Source organism: Arvicanthis niloticus, chromosome 22, assembly GCF_011762505.2.
Source record: "Arvicanthis niloticus isolate mArvNil1 chromosome 22, mArvNil1.pat.X, whole genome shotgun sequence".
Classification (NCBI taxonomy): domain Eukaryota; kingdom Metazoa; phylum Chordata; class Mammalia; order Rodentia; family Muridae; genus Arvicanthis; species Arvicanthis niloticus.
The window spans coordinates 849,114-865,719 of NC_133429.1; the positions used below are offsets into that span (position 1 = coordinate 849,114).

Sequence of the window (16,606 nt, forward strand, 5' to 3'; positions counted from 1 at the left end):
CTGGCGCCAAATGAAGATTCTGGAAGAGGAGATTTCAATACAGAGTGCTGACTCTGTCCTATGGTTATTAGTGGTTACTCTTATGCAGATTTATAATGGAAAGGAGCAAGGAAAGATACAAATGTATACTCTGAGGAGAAAAGAGCACCAGGATGTACAATGGCGCTAAATCAGGGCACAGAGAGATTGAATAAAAGTTCAACGCAAAGTCTGATGGCAAATGGAAGTCTGACGGCATAAGGGAATGGTGACCTCAGGGCAAGACCCCACTCAGCTCAGCTTCCAAGGGGCCTGACTGATTTTGTAATTGGTTAGGCTCTGGAGTCTTCCCAGGGGGGTTCTTACTCATTCCGTCTACCTACTCTTACTTCAGGCCAGAAACAAGGCATGGAAGAAACTGCTGAATAGAGTAAACTGCATGTGTAAAATGTTAGCTGCCCAGTTGCTGTAAGCTGGCACAAGCCACAACCAAATACCCTGTGTCTCAAATCTCTCACCACACTGAAGAGACCCAACCAGGTTTGCACTTACACATGAGAGCTGCCCAGTTGGAAATTTCACTGGACTAAAGTAACCTCCCCAAACTGTACACCCACCAACTTAGTTTGCCTTTCATTCATACAGTATCAATGAATGCATGCTGGGCAAGCCGTTCACCTGCCATTCCAGACCCTGTAGCTCACTGACTCACACAGGTTTGGACCAGCTGTAACCCAGCTATTGCCTAATCTGTTTCCCTGCAGTGTACACACAGTGAACCTTCCCTTCCTTTTACTCTGGTCTCTAAGGGAGAAGCCATGCTCCACACACAAATCCTTCTCCTGTTACTGTCCTGATATGGACAGTCTGCTACGTGAGGCACATAGATATTTTTCAGGCCCATGTGGTGTTACAAACCATTAACTTAGAAGTCGAGGAGGTTGGCTCAGGAAGGCAGCAAGGCCTGTGTAGCCACACAGTGAGATGAAGGCAACCTCGGTCAACATGGGAGACCTTATTGTAAAATGTATTTCTGAAAGCCTGGAGGTGAAGCTGTTCTGAAAGAAATGTGCCCTCCCAAAGGGAAATCACACCACACACTTAGAGATCAGTAAAGAAAAATGTCTTTATAATAACAAGTTTCCAGCTCAGCTCTGGCCAACAGATTTCACTATCTTACATAACTATAAACCAGAGGCTTATGCATGTCACATTTGCTGTCAACCCAGTAAATGCTGCTTACGGCCTGTGGTGCTCTGAATACAGAGACTAGGATCTTTAGCTTACCAGAGTAGGCGTGGCCTGTTGGAGGAAGTGTATTATGGGGTGGGCTTTGAAGTAGCCAGCCTGTGCTACTTTATAGGTACCTTTCTGGCTTCCACCCTTCTCTATCTCTTTTCTTCCCTTTCAATCCCCTAACACTAGACAGGAGATAAGGAAAGACAGAGGAGAAAAGGGCGTCGTTACCATCAGACTACTTTCTACTGACTGGGGCACTGTAATTCCTTGGAGCAAGTTCTTTGATCTTCAGAATCAGGATATCTACTTTTTTCTTCTCATTTCTCTGTGCACAACGACATGACAAACTGATAGACTGCAGCCAACATTATCCAAGCACCGACCAGCCACTCACCTCTTAAGGCCCTAGCATTTGTCTTCTCTGAAACCAAATTTTCAGTGGAAGACATTCACCACAAAACTATGAGAAACGTGTTCTATGAAACTGAAGAGAAGTAACAAACCATATGGTACCCATAGAATAAAATGAATGGGATGATTAAATTACCAGCTAGTCAGGGAATGAGCCAAATCTTATGGCCTAATCATTTACTCGCGAAAAATAAAGTCTCAGGGTCATTATTTTTGGGAGGTGGGGCAAGGACGGTAAAACACAAGTTACAGACGGTACCAACTACAATGCTCATGGTGTCTCTTCACAGCAATAGAACTTTGACTAAAACATTGCACTGATCTCAGGGCTTGCTAAGATTGCTTTCTGATACAACTCCAAACCACCTGCCCAGGGTGGCACCAAAACCATGAGATGGGCATTTATTACATCAATCACTAATTAAGAAAGGTTCCCTACACATTTGTCCACAGGCCAGTCTGCTCTACCCTGTGTCAGGCTGACCAAATCCAACCAGCATGCCTCTGATGTCATCACCAACTTTAAAGACAGACTTTTAAACAAACCTGAGTTACCTGAACACTCAGATCTCAGTGTGTGCACAGCACACATACAGGGAAAAGTTTGAAAGTCTGTCACATTTAGTACTGGACACATGGTTCAGCAATAAAGACCATTTATTGCTCTTACAAAAGACATGGTTAGGGTCCAAGCACTAACATGGCAGCACAAAATTATCCTTAGATCCTGTGGAATCATCTGAAGGCTGTTCTGTCTTCTGTGGGCATCAAGCATTCAACTGATGAACCATACATGGAAGCAAAACACTCATGCATATGAAATAAAGTTAGTAAATTAAAATACAGACCCTTCATGACACTTATATGTTCCCTATGAATAAATACAGAAATACACAGAAATATGACAAATGTCTGCAGCCAAAACTGTAACTTTCTAATTAAAAGAATCAAGGAACTCAAAGGAGAGAAGTTGCGAGATCGTAGACAAGAAGTCTCAGTATTATTTCAGTACAGAATCTGCGCTACAGATTTCAACAAATGTCCACTAAAGAGCCTAACGATTCCTGCAGCGAACGACAGAACCCGATGACAAAGGTCATCGTGGACGAGAACCTGAGCAGCACAGACTGAACACAACAGCGCACAGCGCCGCCATCTGACTTCAGAACTTCCCCTCACCTGCAGTAAGACTGCGCTGTCTGAGAAGGAATAAAGAATCAGCAGAACGTGAGAGGACACTTAGAACACACGCACAGTTAACGTCCGTCAGTGCTGACACCTGAGGCCGGGAAACAGTGGGTCTGTGGCACTAACACACGTGTGCGCAGGCGCAGTCAGGGAATACGTCACTCAGACGTCCCGCTTCCGCCTGCGAGGTGCAAAGAACGAACGGAATCGCACCGGGCGCCGCGTCTCGCCGCCGGGTCCCGCACCCCGGGACAACGCCCACGGGCTCCCGCGGATCCTCCCCGCGTGGGGACGGCGCCCCGCTCACCATGGCGCCGAGTCCCAGCTCGCCCGCTGTCCTCACGGCTCCAGGCAGCCGGTCACAGCGCAACGCACCGGACACACCAGCGCGTCCTCAGACTCACAGGCAAACCTGAGATTGGCCGGCCGGAAGTTCCCGCCTCCACTCAAGTCCGCCTCGAGACCCTGATTGGCTAGAGCCACCCGAGTGACAGGAGCATCTTCCTTAGAAACAGGGAGGCTCGCAGGGACTCAACACAGTAGTTCCCAGGCCGGGGCTCCCGCCAAGGCACAGGCCTGCAGACTTTGACTGTAGAACTTGCGCCCGAACTGCATAGTTGTCCCTGCACTACATCTGCACACAGTAGGCACTTCCTCGGGTAGGCATAGGGTGTCTAGTACACAGATCGTTACTCTGTGTGCACTGTGTGGTGCCCCTGCTCACAGCTGAAATGACGCCCAGCCCATTCACGTCAAATTTAAGCCACCTAATTGATAGTCACCAGGCAGCAGCAATTTCTATAAGGCGCACTTAGGAGTGCTCGCATCTCTCAGCTGCACGCTGTTGGCCAAATATTCCTACATTCCCAGCCTTCTGTGGTGGCAATGGCCTTTCATGCCACCTTTTGGGAGGTGGAGGCAGGGCATCAAAGGTTTTAAGCCAGCTTGGAGACCAAAAACAACCAAAATTAAGGTCTCCAAACGGGAGGTTCCAGGGTGATGACCTGGGATGGAAAGTGACGAAAAAGGTTGGCATTGCCCAGTCGGTGGTTGCACGCACGCCTTTAATCCCAGCACTCGGAAGACAAAGGCAGAGGACCTCTGTGACTCTGAAGCCATAAGGACCAGGACAGCCAGGTCCATACAGAGCTATCCCGTCTCAAAAAAACAAACAGAGGAGAGAGAGAGAGAGAGAGAGACGATTGAGAGAGAGAGAGAGAGAGAGAGAGAGAGAGAGAGAGACTCTGAGAGACGGAGAAAGAAACAGGAGGAAGAAAGAAAGGGAAAGAAAACAAGAAAATAAGTAAGTTACTTTGGTATCATAGGTCTTGCATAAGGTTAAGCACACTCCTGATTGTCAGAACACAGTCCAGGAATCCAGTCATTTAAGGAGAATTGCGAATGCTATAAGAACACTCCAAGAAACAAGGCAAGAATCTTGTGGCCTCAGTGTATTCATGCCCGTACCAGCATTATTCCATAGGAGTGAGATTACTTCAGATTAGTCATCATTGCCTGCTGCTGTATTCAAACAAATGTTTAGACCTCTAAGGAAAAACATGTTCCTTCTTTTCTTCTCTCCTTCTTCTTCTTCTTCATATTATTCTTATTGTTCTTATTCTTTGTTTTTTGAGGGGGTTTCATTGTAGCCCTGGCTGTCCTCATGCAACCTTTCTTAAACCTGAGAGCTTATAAGTCCGGGACTTTGAATAAAGATGGCTATTGCATGATTTTAGTCTGCCTCAATTGTCCTAGCCCCCACCACCTCTAGAGTGGTCATAGGGTTCAACCCCGCCTCCTCCCCAAGGGTTCTAGGTAGGGTCTCCACCCCTGAAATACAACTCTATTCCTTGGTTTCTTTAAATATTGCAGTGCACTCATATTTATTGCCATAATTGTGTTTCTGGAGTCAGAAGATCAAACTGTGTTCTGAGTCCCCTGCCCCATCCCTGCCCTCCCCTAGTGTGTCACACTGGTTATGCCTGCCCCCCTCTCTTTTACACACACATACACACACACACACAATGGGCTTGTCCTCCTGAGTGGGATATCAGGACTCCCAATATATCAAATGCGGAGTGCTGGGAAGCAGAGGGCCAGACTACAGGGGGCTGTGGTGATGGGAAGCAGAGGGCCAGACCACAGGGAGCTGTGGGGTGGTCAGCTGGCCGCCATCGCTAAGGCCCAGGCTGGTGTCCCACTGAGTGTTGAGTCAGTTCACCCCTGGAAGCTGGGATAGGTGGTGTCTGTGGCTTCAGCTTGCAGAGGTGAAGAGTGAAGATTGAACGGCTGAGCTGTGTCCTCAGCGACCCTGAGCCTGAAGCCGCTGCATCTGCAGGATCTGGCTGAGAATGCTCTGTACATCCTCGTCCATCTGTCCCTGGTGAGGTGGGAGACAACAGAGGCAGAGTCACACCCTGGTGCTCCTGCTGGGTGCTCCCTGTCCCTTGCAAATCTCTCTATTCAAACCCAAGGGAGTCAATGCCCTAAGAAATAGGTCAGTGCACGGGATGTCCCCAGAAGCCATGAGGCTGGCTCTAAACAGGAGAAACTGAAGCCCAGGTGGTGCAGAGAAACGATAAAGCCAGGTAGGTACCCAGAGATGGAGTCAGGAGGCAGGGGACTCACCTGAATGGCATACAGGAGATGGGTACGGTATAAAGCCACCACAGCCCCGTGCTCCCGGGCCTCTTCCTGTGGACACATGGGAGAGGGAGGGATCAGAGGTTCAAGGTCATCCTTGTGTACATTGTGAATTTGAGGTCTGATATCCCCTGCCCAGCCTGCACCCTGCCAGCCATCTATGCCGACTGCCTGTCTGTGGTTCCCATCACCCCTGCCCACGATACAGAACCAGTACCTGTATCTGCTGCTGCAAGGCTGTCACCTGGCCACGTAGGGCCTCCTCCTCCTCCTTGGAGCTGGCTGGGGTGGACTGCTGCAACTTCAGAGCCTCCTTCAGTGTAAAGACTTCTTTGGACAGATCTGTGATCTGGTAAGGGGAGGGGACCCTGTGAGTGGTCACGCTGAGCTAGGCAGGGACCAGGGACCTCTGCACCTTTCCTGGGAAGTTTGGCACAGGGTCACTAATTCGACCAAGGAGCTGAGCTGACTCAGACTCTGAGCTCCTGGTTGTCAGAACAGTCCAGGAATTTAGTCATTTAAGGCGAATGCTGTGAGAACTTGACAAAAACTCTGTATTTATACAGCCAGGGCTTAAAACACTCCTCAGTTTTTTAAATATTTGGAGAGAAGAAAATCCAAAGAAAGACCTACTTTGTGGCCCTTAGAGGGTCCAAACCGCACGTGACTCTCACTAACAAAGTCCTGTTGCCCCATAACCATGTCTGCTCACAGCAAACAGGAACCAGACATTATGGGGCCTCCAGGTCAATAAATACTGGTTTTTGTTTTGTTTTTGGTTCTTCATAGAAAAACACCATTCATCCCCTTATCTTAAGGCCTATGTTGGCACACCTTAGACAAATTTAGGGTCTGGGCTGTCTGCCATACCCAGTAGCCCATAAACCCAACCTGAGGTTTTTATCTCATTGTATGGGATGCCCATCGTTGACCTGTGATTTCCATACATGCACATGCACACGAAGGGCATACCCAAAAACATAAAATTGGGAGCTGATTATACAGCCCAAGGGCAAAGGCACTTGCTGCCAAGCTGTCTCTCTACCTGAGTTTAATCCCTGGGACCCACATGGTTGAACACTATGGATTCAGGCAAGTTGTCCTCTGACCACACATGCATGCCCCAAGCCCAACATAAGTAAATATGTGAAATTTTAAACATTTTTCAAATGTATAAATGGGTTCAAATCCCAGCTTATAACCCATTTCATGGCCATGTGACCTTCTTTGAGTGCTATCACCTCTCTGTGCCCCTTACTTCGAATGGGGATAATTAGAGAACACAGTAAGGGCTGGATATCTGTTACCATGGTTACCATGATGCATTTGAGCATTGACACCAAGAGTGAATCCAGCTGAGACTTTCTTTCTTCTCTGGGACTCAGTTTCCCACGTGAGAAATGGGCCAAATTCTCAAGACCTTGCTGGCTGGGAGGTTCTTCAGTTTTGTGTAATCTCGGGTTAGTGGGCACCAACAGTTAGCAAGGAGGGAACCCACCTTCTTGTCCTTCTCCTTGGCTTTGTCCAGGGCCTCCTGGGCACGGCTCTGGGCCTGGCGCGCCCTCTCGGCCTCTGTACGAAGCCCCCGGAGCTGCTGCTCGGCCGTGGCCAGCTGGGCCTCGGCTGCGTGCCTCTCGCTCTTCATAAACAATGCCTCACGCTGCACCTGTGGCCCAAGCCCACACGTGACTCTCGGGACATTTAGACCCCACAGAGGCTTGGATCCTTGGGCTGTTCCCACCCTTCCATGCTGAGCTGATACCATTCCACGTCAAGGGAGGTTCTGATTCCCACCCGACCGGAACACGCTGGTCCTGCCAAGAACCACTGACTACTAGATGTTTGACCCTGGACAGGGAGTTAGGCCTCTTTGTGTCCTGGCGTCCTCATTTGTGGTACAAGCCTGTGACACAGGTACTCAGGAAGCTGAGGCAGGAGGATTAGGAGTTCCAAGGCTACACTGTGACTTCAAGGCCAACCCAAGAATTGAGAGAGACTCTCAAAAGACACGCCGCCGGGCGGTGGTGGCGCATGCCTTTAATCCCAGCACTTGGGAGGCAGAGGCAGGCGGATTTCTGAGTTCGAGGCCAGCCTGGTCTACAGAGTGAGTTCCAGGACAGCCAGGGCTACACAGAGAGACCCTGTCTCAAAAAACAAAACAAAACAAAACAAAACAAAAGACACACACACACTCCCTTTTAAGGACGTTTGCTCGCTTTTTGTTTTGTTGACTCAGGGCCTCACTGTGCAGCTCTGAGTCACCTAGTTAGCAATAACAAAATTTTCAACTCAGATAGGGCTCATCGGGTAGAGCGCTGGCCCAGCATGCACCTCTGTGTAAACAGGTCCTACCATCATCCCTCTAATTGGAAGGTAGAGGCTAAAGGATGACGCATTCAAGATCAGCCTGGACTACACAAGTCTCTGCTACACAAATACAACACACACATCAGGGCTCGAGGGTGGAGGTGCTTGCAGCTAAGCCTAATAGCCTTGGTTGGTGCTCAGGGTTCACATGGTGAGGAGAGGACTGCGTCCCACAGGCTGCCACCTGACTTTCCCACCATGCCATGTGTGTGCACCACATAGAAAATAATAAATTAAATCTAAATAAAAATATTACAGACTGGAGAAATAGCACAGGGGGTTAGAACACTGCTCTTGCAGAAGACCTCGGTTCGGTTCCCAATACCCACACGGTGGCTCCTGTCTGTAACTCCAACATCCAGTAAATCAGACGCCCTCTTCTGGCCTCAGGAACACTGCGTACGTGTACAGACATTCACGCAGACGCCCAGGCCCACGCGGAAATCCTGCGAAAGGACAGCCTGGCGCATGCGCTCACCTGGAAGACTTCTGCGCTAGTCTTCTCGTGCCTGCGCGCCAGGTCGGCCAGCTGAGCCTGCAGCCGGGTCACGTGCTCGCGCAGGGCTCCCAGCGCGTGCTCGTGCTCGTCCGCAGGAACTGAGGCCCCGCGCGTGCGCTCCAGCTCCTCGCGGGCGGTGTCCAGTGTAGAGCTGAGTTCGGCGACCCGAGCCTCGGAGGCAGCCAGCTGTTGGCGCAACTCGGCGGCCTCTGCGCGTGCACGCTCGCCCGTGGCCGTAGCCGTGGCCAGCAGTTCCCGAAGCGCCTCTAGCTGGCGGCTCCGCCCACGGGCCGCCTCCTCCGCTTCTGCCTCCGCCTCGGCAAAACGGCCCCGAGCAGCCTCTAGCTCGGCCGCAGCCTCCCGCTCCCTCCTGCGCAGCGCCTCCTCCAGACCTCGGATCCGGGTCTCCAGCTCGGCCTGCAGCGCCGCCGCCGCCGCCCCCGGCTGCAGGACCGCAGCGCAGGGGTCCTCCGTGCCGCCGCTCTCCGCTTCCGTAGTCTCTGTCACAGTGGCCTGTGCGCCCGTGGGCTCCATAGCTGTGTCCTGCGCTCCAGTGCTGTCTGCCTCCCTGGCCTGCCAGCAGTTGGCCTGCGCTTCCGTGGCCCCCGTGGTAGTGTCCTTGACTCCTGTGGCTTCTATCGCTGTGGTCTGCACTCCTGTGACCTTCACCCCTATGACCTCCGCCACTGTGGCCTGCACTCCAGTGGTCCTCACTGCCGTGGCCTCTACCCCTGTATCCTGAATTCCTGTATCCCGCACTCCGGTGGCCTCTATGTTTCTGATCGCTGTGCCTGTGAGCCCAGCCTGCAACACATCCACCCCATCAGCCTTCGTTCCTGGGTTCTCTTTTCCTCCTGTATCTCCTACAGCCACTGGCTCACTTTCAGCATTGTCGCCTCCAGCTTTCACATTTAGGGCCTCAGCCATAATAGCACTAGTGTCCATTGCCTCGGCTGCCACTCCATCTTGCCCCGTGGCCTCTGAACCTGCAGCCTCGGGTTCTGTGGGTCCTGCTTCTGAAGCCCCCGCTTCAGTGTTCCAGACGCCCTTGGAGCCTTCTGCTTGGAGTTCCATTCCACTTGCTGTGGTTTCTGTATACGTGACGCCATTGAGGTCTGGGATGCTGGGTCCATTCTGGATAGTGATTCCCTTGTCCTTGATGTCCTGGTGTGCCGTCTCTTCTCCTCCAGGGGCCCTCGGCGGCTCCCCCTGCTGCTGCTGCAGCAGCTGCAGCGCATGCATGGCCTCTGTGTGCTGCCTCCGAACCTGCTCAAGTTCTGCCCGTAAGGATTCATACAAGACCAGGGGGACGACCTCGGGCTGACTTTCTTCCACCATCTGCGCCTCGTCCTTTTCAAACTCCTCAAGGATCTGGGGGTGGGGAGGCAGGCAGGCTAAGTGGTAGGCTCACCGTGTTCCCTGCCCACCCCGCGGTCTGCAGAGATGTCCACTGCCTCAGTTTTCCCACCTGGACCTTTTCCAGCAGCTCCTGGTTCTGCCTGGTGAGCTGAGCCACCTGCTCCTGTAGGGAAGCAAGCATGGCCTCTGCTGATGGACTCTGGTTCTTTGACAGCAGTGCATCAGCTCCTGGCAGGGTTGAGAACAGCACTGAGTCAGGCTGGGGACACACACCATGAGGGACAGTCGGGAGCTGCTCAGTGGGGATCACACGCCTCTGCCACGGGAAGCTATGGTCGTGGCTCTGTATCCACGTGGCCATCCACCCCTCAGGATCCCGGGTAGGCAGCAGGGAGGGTGGGATAGAGGGGGCAGATCTCACCTGGGAAGTCAGGCAGCTCACCCTCCTCATCCTGCAGGGTGGCCACATCATAGCTTGTGTTTTCTCTCTCATTCTAGGAGTCCAGCAGAAAGTAGACCTTCAGATCCTGCCCCTTACTGACAAGAGACTTTAGATCCCCCAAACGGACAATGTCCATATACCCACACAACGCCGGGGCGGAGGCAACTCCCAACTGGCTGTGTCTGTGTTCGCTGAGCACCCAAATGGCCCTTCCCCTTCTAATGAGATGCAGGTTTGGACAAGGGCGCAGGCTAGCACACGCTAGGCAAGTACTCACCACTGAGCCACACTCTGGCCATAGAGTCAAGGGTCTGGGTTTGAATCCCAGCACATCCCCAAGTACATGCTCACCTCTGTGTGTCTGTGTGATTACGTGCTTGTACGGATATTTTATCACGTTTATTTTGTGTGTCTGCAGGAGTGCACACATGCCACAGTACAAGGTGGCAGTCAGAAGACAACTCGAGAATTGGTTCTCTCCTCCCATCACATGGGGAGTGAACTCAGGTCAGTAGGGGTGGCAGCAACCTCCTTCTTGACTGGTCTATATCGCTAACTCTAATTGCACAGGTTGAACAGTGTGTGGGTGTTTGTGTGAGGGCTGTGGCCTGTGTGTGACTGCTATATTTATATGTTTGGGGCGTGTGTGATGTGTGTGTCAGAGAGGCTGCCATCTTTGCATGTGTGTGTTTGCAGAAGTCTTGGCAAGTGTGTGATTTTATGGAAGTCATGTGTGGTGGATATATATAGCCTTTTTATACTCCACACTCCATACCGCGGTGCATAGGTGAAGTTCTGACATGTCAGAGTTGCCCATATGCTACCACATTCATCAAGCCCTGCTGACATACCCTGGCTTAATCGACCCTTCTCCTTGTTCCTTCCATTTCTCTGGCCCAGCCCTAAGCACTGACTGACCCCTTGTCCATCCCAGCACTGTGTTCTCCTGTATTTATTTAAGGGAGTTATTTATGTCCTTAAAGTCCTCTGTCATCATAAGAAGTGATTTTAATTCTGAATCCTGCTTTTCCAGTGTGATGGGGTGTCCAGGACTTGCTATGGTGGGAGAACTGGGTTCTGATGATGCCAGGTAACCTTGGTTTCTGTTGCTTATGTTCTTGCACTTGCCTTTTGCCATCCGGTTATTTCTAGTGCTACCTGTACTCACTGTCTCTGACTGGAGCCTGTCTCTCCAGTTATCTTGCTTGTGTCAGAACTCCTCAGAGTCCAGCTGTCTCTGTGATCTTATGATCCTGAGCTCCTAGGTGGAAGAATTCTTGGGACTCAGGCTGCCTCTGGGATCCTGAAATCCTGCTGCTCTGAGTGCAGTGGTTCCTCTAGGTGTTTTCTCGGGAGCAGACCAGCTAGGTGTCTGCCCCAGCCAAAGAGACCAAGCCAGGGGTACAGTATCCTAACCCCTCTGCACCCTCCTTCTGTGGCTCTGCACTGCCAAGCCCCGCCCACCTCCAGCAGGGACAGGCGGCTCTGCAGGCTCTCCACCTCCCGGCCCAGACTCTCCTTTTCCTCCTGCTTCTCCACCAGCATCTGTTGCAGCTTCTGCACCTACAGAGACACTTCTTCCTCTGAATGTTAATGCAGCAGGGTCCAGTAGGTGTCCTTGGACTAAGGAATGTGCTCCTCCCAGGATGTGTCCTGGGACAGTTAATTTTTAAGTTTAACGGAATTCTTAACAGTATCCCAGGGAACTGCTCCTCCACTCCCAGACTGCAGGGCCTGCAGCCTCTTAACCTCCTTCCTCCTGGGTTCCTTGTGTTGTTCCAGGCCCCTGATCTTCTGCAGGAGGTGGCCCCTGTCTTGCTCAGGCACACAAATCTCCTGGATCATCCTGTCACTTCCCCGACAGTGAACTTCACGTTAGGTGAGGCTTCTAGGGCTAGTCCAACCTGAGTGTGAGGCAGAGGCCCAGTCCAGCCTAAACTACCGCTACTTCTTATGGGAAGAGGTATGCTGGCCTGACTGGAGGGCCTTCCTCTTCTTGGGGGCTCCTCATTCTTGAGTTCTGGGAACAGGGGAGAGAGGACATGTGGGTCAGATCCATACAAAGGATATATTGTTGAACACTCGGCCTCATGCTTTGCACAGTAAATATGCTTTTCCCTGTTTTCCTGTCAGGAGTCATTTTGCCCACTTCTGTAAAAGTCTGCCTGCCAGGTAGAGTCAGGCGGGTCAGGGTCTGCTGACAGATTTCCTGGTCTGCTGACACAAGGATACACTTGAGGCTCAAGGCGAGGGGCTGAATGTTTTATTAATCTTGGTGGAAGGAACAGGGAGGCCTCTGTTTGGGACCAGATATCCTATGTTTGGAAGCTTTTGTTTCTGCTAGCTTGTGATTTTGTTTCTCACTGAAGCCCCGTCCCCCACTGCTCACTGGCCTCCCTCCCCTTCTCAGTGCCTTCAAGGTGGCTGCAGGCCTGGCCCAGCTTTGGCCAGCTGCCTGTCTGTGCTGTCCTCCTATGCCCTCTCAGATTGCCTGGACTACCCCACCCAGATTTCCCCAACAGAGATTCCAGAACACTGTGGAGGCTACCCCATCACAGCATTGTTTTCAGGGCTGCTGGCTGCTAAGCACCCACCTAAGCAAGATGGGGAGCTAGGCATCTATCCAGTGTGGAGTATTAAAAGGCTATACCAATCAAACCTGATGCTTCAGCATTTACTGGCAGTCCTATCGATCTATCTCTCATCTCTTCTTTCTGCCTTTCCTATAATCGTCCTCACTTCCCCCAGAGGCTGTTCAACTTCCTGCCTGCAGGTCCAGTACACCCTGTGAGCCATTCCTGAAGGCTGTGAACTTTTGTACGTTACTTCCATAAAGTCCAGAGTCCCCTTTATCCTGCGCTTTTATTAAATGTGTGGTTTGTTGCAAAGAGTCCAGATGGGGAAAGACTTCCAGTCTTTCTCTTCCAACTGGATTTTCTTGTTACTTTGTTCTGAGGCAGGGTCTGGTGTAACCCAGGGTGGCCTCAGACTCAGGAAAGTGGTCAAGGATGACCTCAACTGCTGGGCCTCCCCTGATGCCTCCTGAGTGCTGGATGACAGGAGCAGAACACCATGCCTGGCTTCTGCTGTATTAACAATGGAAACCAGGGTTCTCAGCATCCTAGGCAAGCAGTCTACAGATGAGCCTAAGCACAGCCCTGGCTGCTCCCAGACATTAGACTCGCTGCCTCTCTGCACACCTCCCTGGTCCACACACTGTTGTTATTCCACACTTGGACAAGTAGGGGTTCATAACAAATTTGTCACTGACATTTTGGGGTCTGCTTTGGAAGTACATAAATTATAACACCTAAAAGAGGTCCTCCCTCAGGCTATTAGTCCTGTTGCTTTTAGGGAAATGGAAACAGAGCACCATGGCTTACTCATGCAGTCTCAACACTTAGAATGCTGAGGCAGGAGGATTCCATGAGTTCCAGCACAGTCAGAGGTATATTGTGAATTCAGGCCAGTTTAGTCTACAGTGTGATGTCCTGCATAAAGACACATGAACAAATAGATGAAGTGGAAAGACTCCAGCCTTTCAAAAGTGTGAACTCTGGCTGTGAAGATAAGGAATGTCTGTAATGGCACTGGTATCCCACTCCTTAAAGAGCTTCTTAAACTGTTTACTAGTAGAGGCTGGTTCATTGTCAGTTTTGATAGAAGTAGGCAAGCCCGTGAGACCCAAAGTTTGTATAAGAGAACATACAGCAGAACCATTCTCTGAGGACTGAGAAACCACCCAGAAATATTAAAAAAAAAAAAAAAAAAAGTATCAAGGAAAATGTACACAGATGGCATTTGTGGCACAAGAGCAAAGAGAATGACATCCAGCTGCCATAATTCATTAGTACTTTTACCTCTGTGACTAATGCCAACACATGACTGTGACAGTGTAAGGAAACACAAATTGGCTATTCCTGCATGACTGTCATGTTTCTTTAAAGGGGATGTGACACATGAAGTCTATGAGCATTAGTGTGTAGGTGTCGACATTCCTGTTGGAGAGAACAAAAACAGTGAGGTTAAAGCATCAGCATTAAAATCAGGGAGGTTACAGTGTGCATGGACATGAGTGACAAGGGACGTTTACAGAGTGCATGGACATGAGTGACAAGGGACGTTTACAGTGTGCATGGACATGAGTGACAAGGGACGTTTACAGTGTGCATGGACATGAGTGACAAGGGACGTTTACAGTGTGCATGAACATGAGTGACAAGGGATGTTTACAGAGTGCATGGACATGAGTGACAAGGGACGTTTACAGTGTGCATGAACATGAGTGACAAGGGACGTTTACAGTGTGCATGGACATGAGTGACAAGGGACGTTTACAGTGTGCATGAACTTGAGTGACAAGGGACGTTTACAGTGTGCATGAACATGATTAACAAGGGACGTTTACAGTGTGCATGGACATGAGTAACAAGGGACGTTTACAGTGTGCATGGACATGAGTGACAAGGGACGTTTACAGTGTGCATGGACATGAGTGACAAGGGACATTTACAGTGTGCATGAACATGAGTAACAAGGGACGTTTACAGTGTGCATGGACATGAGTGACAAGGGACGTTTACAGTGTGCATGAACATGAGTAACAAGGGACGTTTACAGTGTGCATGGACATGAGTGACAAGGGACGTTTACAGAGTGCATGGACATGAGTGACAAGGGACGTTTACAGAGTGCATGGACATGAGTGACAAGGGACGTTTACAGTGTGCATGGACATGAGTGACAAGGGACATTTACAGTGTGCATGGACATGAGTGACAAGGGACGTTTACAGAGTGCATGGACATGAGTGACAAGGGACGTTTCCCGGTGCATGGACATGAGTGACAAGGGACGTTTACAGAGTGCATGGACATGAGTGACAAGGGACGTTTACAGTGTGCATGGACATGAGTGACAAGGGACGTTTACAGTGTGCATGGACATGAGTGACAAGGGACGTTTACAGTGTGCATGGACATGAGTGACAAGGGACGTTTACAGTGTGCATGAACATGATTAACAAGGGACGTTTATAGTGTGCATGGACATGAGTAACAAGGGACGTTTACAGTGTGCATGGACATGAGTGACAAGGGACGTTTACAGTGTGCATGGACATGAGTGACAAGGGACGTTTACAGTGTGCATGGACATGAGTGACAAGGGACGTTTACAGTGTGCATGGACATGAGTGACAAGGGACGTTTACAGTGTGCATGAACATGAGTGACAAGGGACGTTTACAGTGTGCATGGACATGAGTGACAAGGGACGTTTACAGTGTGCATGAACATGAGTAACAAGGGACGTTTACAGTGTGCATGGACATGAGTGACAAGGGACGTTTACAGTGTGCATGGACATGAGTGACAAGGGACGTTTACAGTGTGCATGGACATGAATAACAAGGGACGTTTACAGAGTGCATGGACATGAGTGACAAGGGACGTTTACAGTGTGCATGGACATGAGTGACAAGGGACGTTTACAGTGTGCATGGACATGAGTGACAAGGGACGTTTACAGAGTGCATGGACATGAGTAACAAGGGACGTTTACAGAGTGCATGGACATGAGTAACAAGGGACGTTTACAGTGTACATGGACATGAGTGACAAGGGACGTTTACAGTGTGCATGGACATGAGTGACAAGGGACGTTTACAGAGTGCATGGACATGAGTGACAAGGAACGTTTACAGTGTGCATGGACATGAGTGACAAGGGACGTTTACAGTGTGCATGGACATGAGTGACAAGGGACGTTTACAGTGTGCATGGACATGAGTGACAAGGGACGTTTACAGAGTGCATGGACATGAGTGACAAGGGACGTTTACAGTGTGCATGGACATGAGTGACAAGGGACGTTTACAGTGTGCATGGACATGAGTGACAAGGGACGTTTACAGTGTACATGGACATGAGTGACAAGGGACGTTTACAGTGTGCATGGACATGAGTGACAAGGGACGTTTACAGAGTGCATGGACATGAGTGACAAGGGACGTTTACAGTGTGCATGGACATGAGTGACAAGGGACGTTTACAGTGTGCATGGACATGAGTGACAAGGGACGTTTACAGTGTGCATGGACATGAGTGACAAGGGACGTTTACAGTGTGCATGGACATGAGTGACAAGGGACGTTTACAGTGTGCATGGACATGAGTGACAAGGGACGTTTACAGTGTGCATGGACATGAGTGACAAGGGACGTTTACAGTGTGCATGGACATGAGTGACAAGGGACGTTTACAGTGTGCATGGACATGAGTGACAAGGGACGTTTACAGTGTGCATGGACATGAGTGACAAGGGACGTTTACAGTGTGCATGGACATGAGTGACAAGGGACGTTTACAGTGTGCATGGACATGAGTGACAAGGGACGTTTACAGTGTGCATGGACATGAGTGACAAGGGACGTTTACAGTGTGCATGGACATGAGTGACAAGGGACGTTTACAGAGTGC

General features: G+C 50.4%; 2 protein-coding genes across 3 annotated transcripts in view; both read right to left on the reverse strand.

Moving 5' to 3' along the window:
* The window catches only part of LOC143436467 (uncharacterized), a 44,922-nt gene extending 41,309 nt beyond the window's left edge, over nucleotides 1–3,613 (reverse strand). The window contains 1 exon segment of the mRNA XM_076920854.1: nucleotides 3,125–3,613. Coding sequence (XP_076776969.1) covers nucleotides 3,125–3,127 — 3 coding nt within the window. The 5' untranslated portion in view covers nucleotides 3,128–3,613.
* Nucleotides 3,614–4,253: 640 nt separating this feature from the next.
* LOC143435756 (ankyrin repeat domain-containing protein 24-like) lies at nucleotides 4,254–13,228 on the reverse strand. 2 transcript variants are annotated; one of them, XM_076919209.1, is made up of 8 exons: nucleotides 11,592–13,228; nucleotides 10,107–10,179; nucleotides 9,795–9,913; nucleotides 8,306–9,697; nucleotides 6,959–7,126; nucleotides 5,678–5,809; nucleotides 5,446–5,511; nucleotides 4,254–5,197 (listed from the first exon to the last, which is right to left on the reverse strand). In XM_076919209.1, the coding sequence occupies exons 1-8, from the start codon at nucleotides 11,670–11,672 to the stop codon at nucleotides 5,120–5,122; spliced, it is 2,109 nt and encodes a 702-aa protein (XP_076775324.1). In that variant the 5' UTR covers nucleotides 11,673–13,228; the 3' UTR covers nucleotides 4,254–5,119. The 2 variants fall into 2 exon arrangements, with proteins under 2 accessions (XP_076775324.1, XP_076775325.1); XM_076919210.1 differs by lacking the exon at nucleotides 6,959–7,126 and having other exon boundaries at nucleotides 11,592–13,226.
* Between the last annotated feature and the right edge of the window lie 3,378 nt (nucleotides 13,229–16,606).

Coding starts and splice junctions, on each gene's coding strand:
- LOC143435756 (XM_076919209.1), bottom strand. CDS start 11,672: ATGCTGGTGGAGAAGCAGGAGGAAAAGGAGAGTCTGGGCCGGGAGGTG. Junction 9,698..9,794: donor AGCTGCTGGAAAAGGTCCAG/GTGGGAAAACTG, acceptor CCCCACCCCCAG/ATCCTTGAGGAGTTTGAAAA. Junction 5,512..5,677: donor CCTTGCAGCAGCAGATACAG/GTACTGGTTCTG, acceptor ATGTGTCCACAG/GAAGAGGCCCGGGAGCACGG.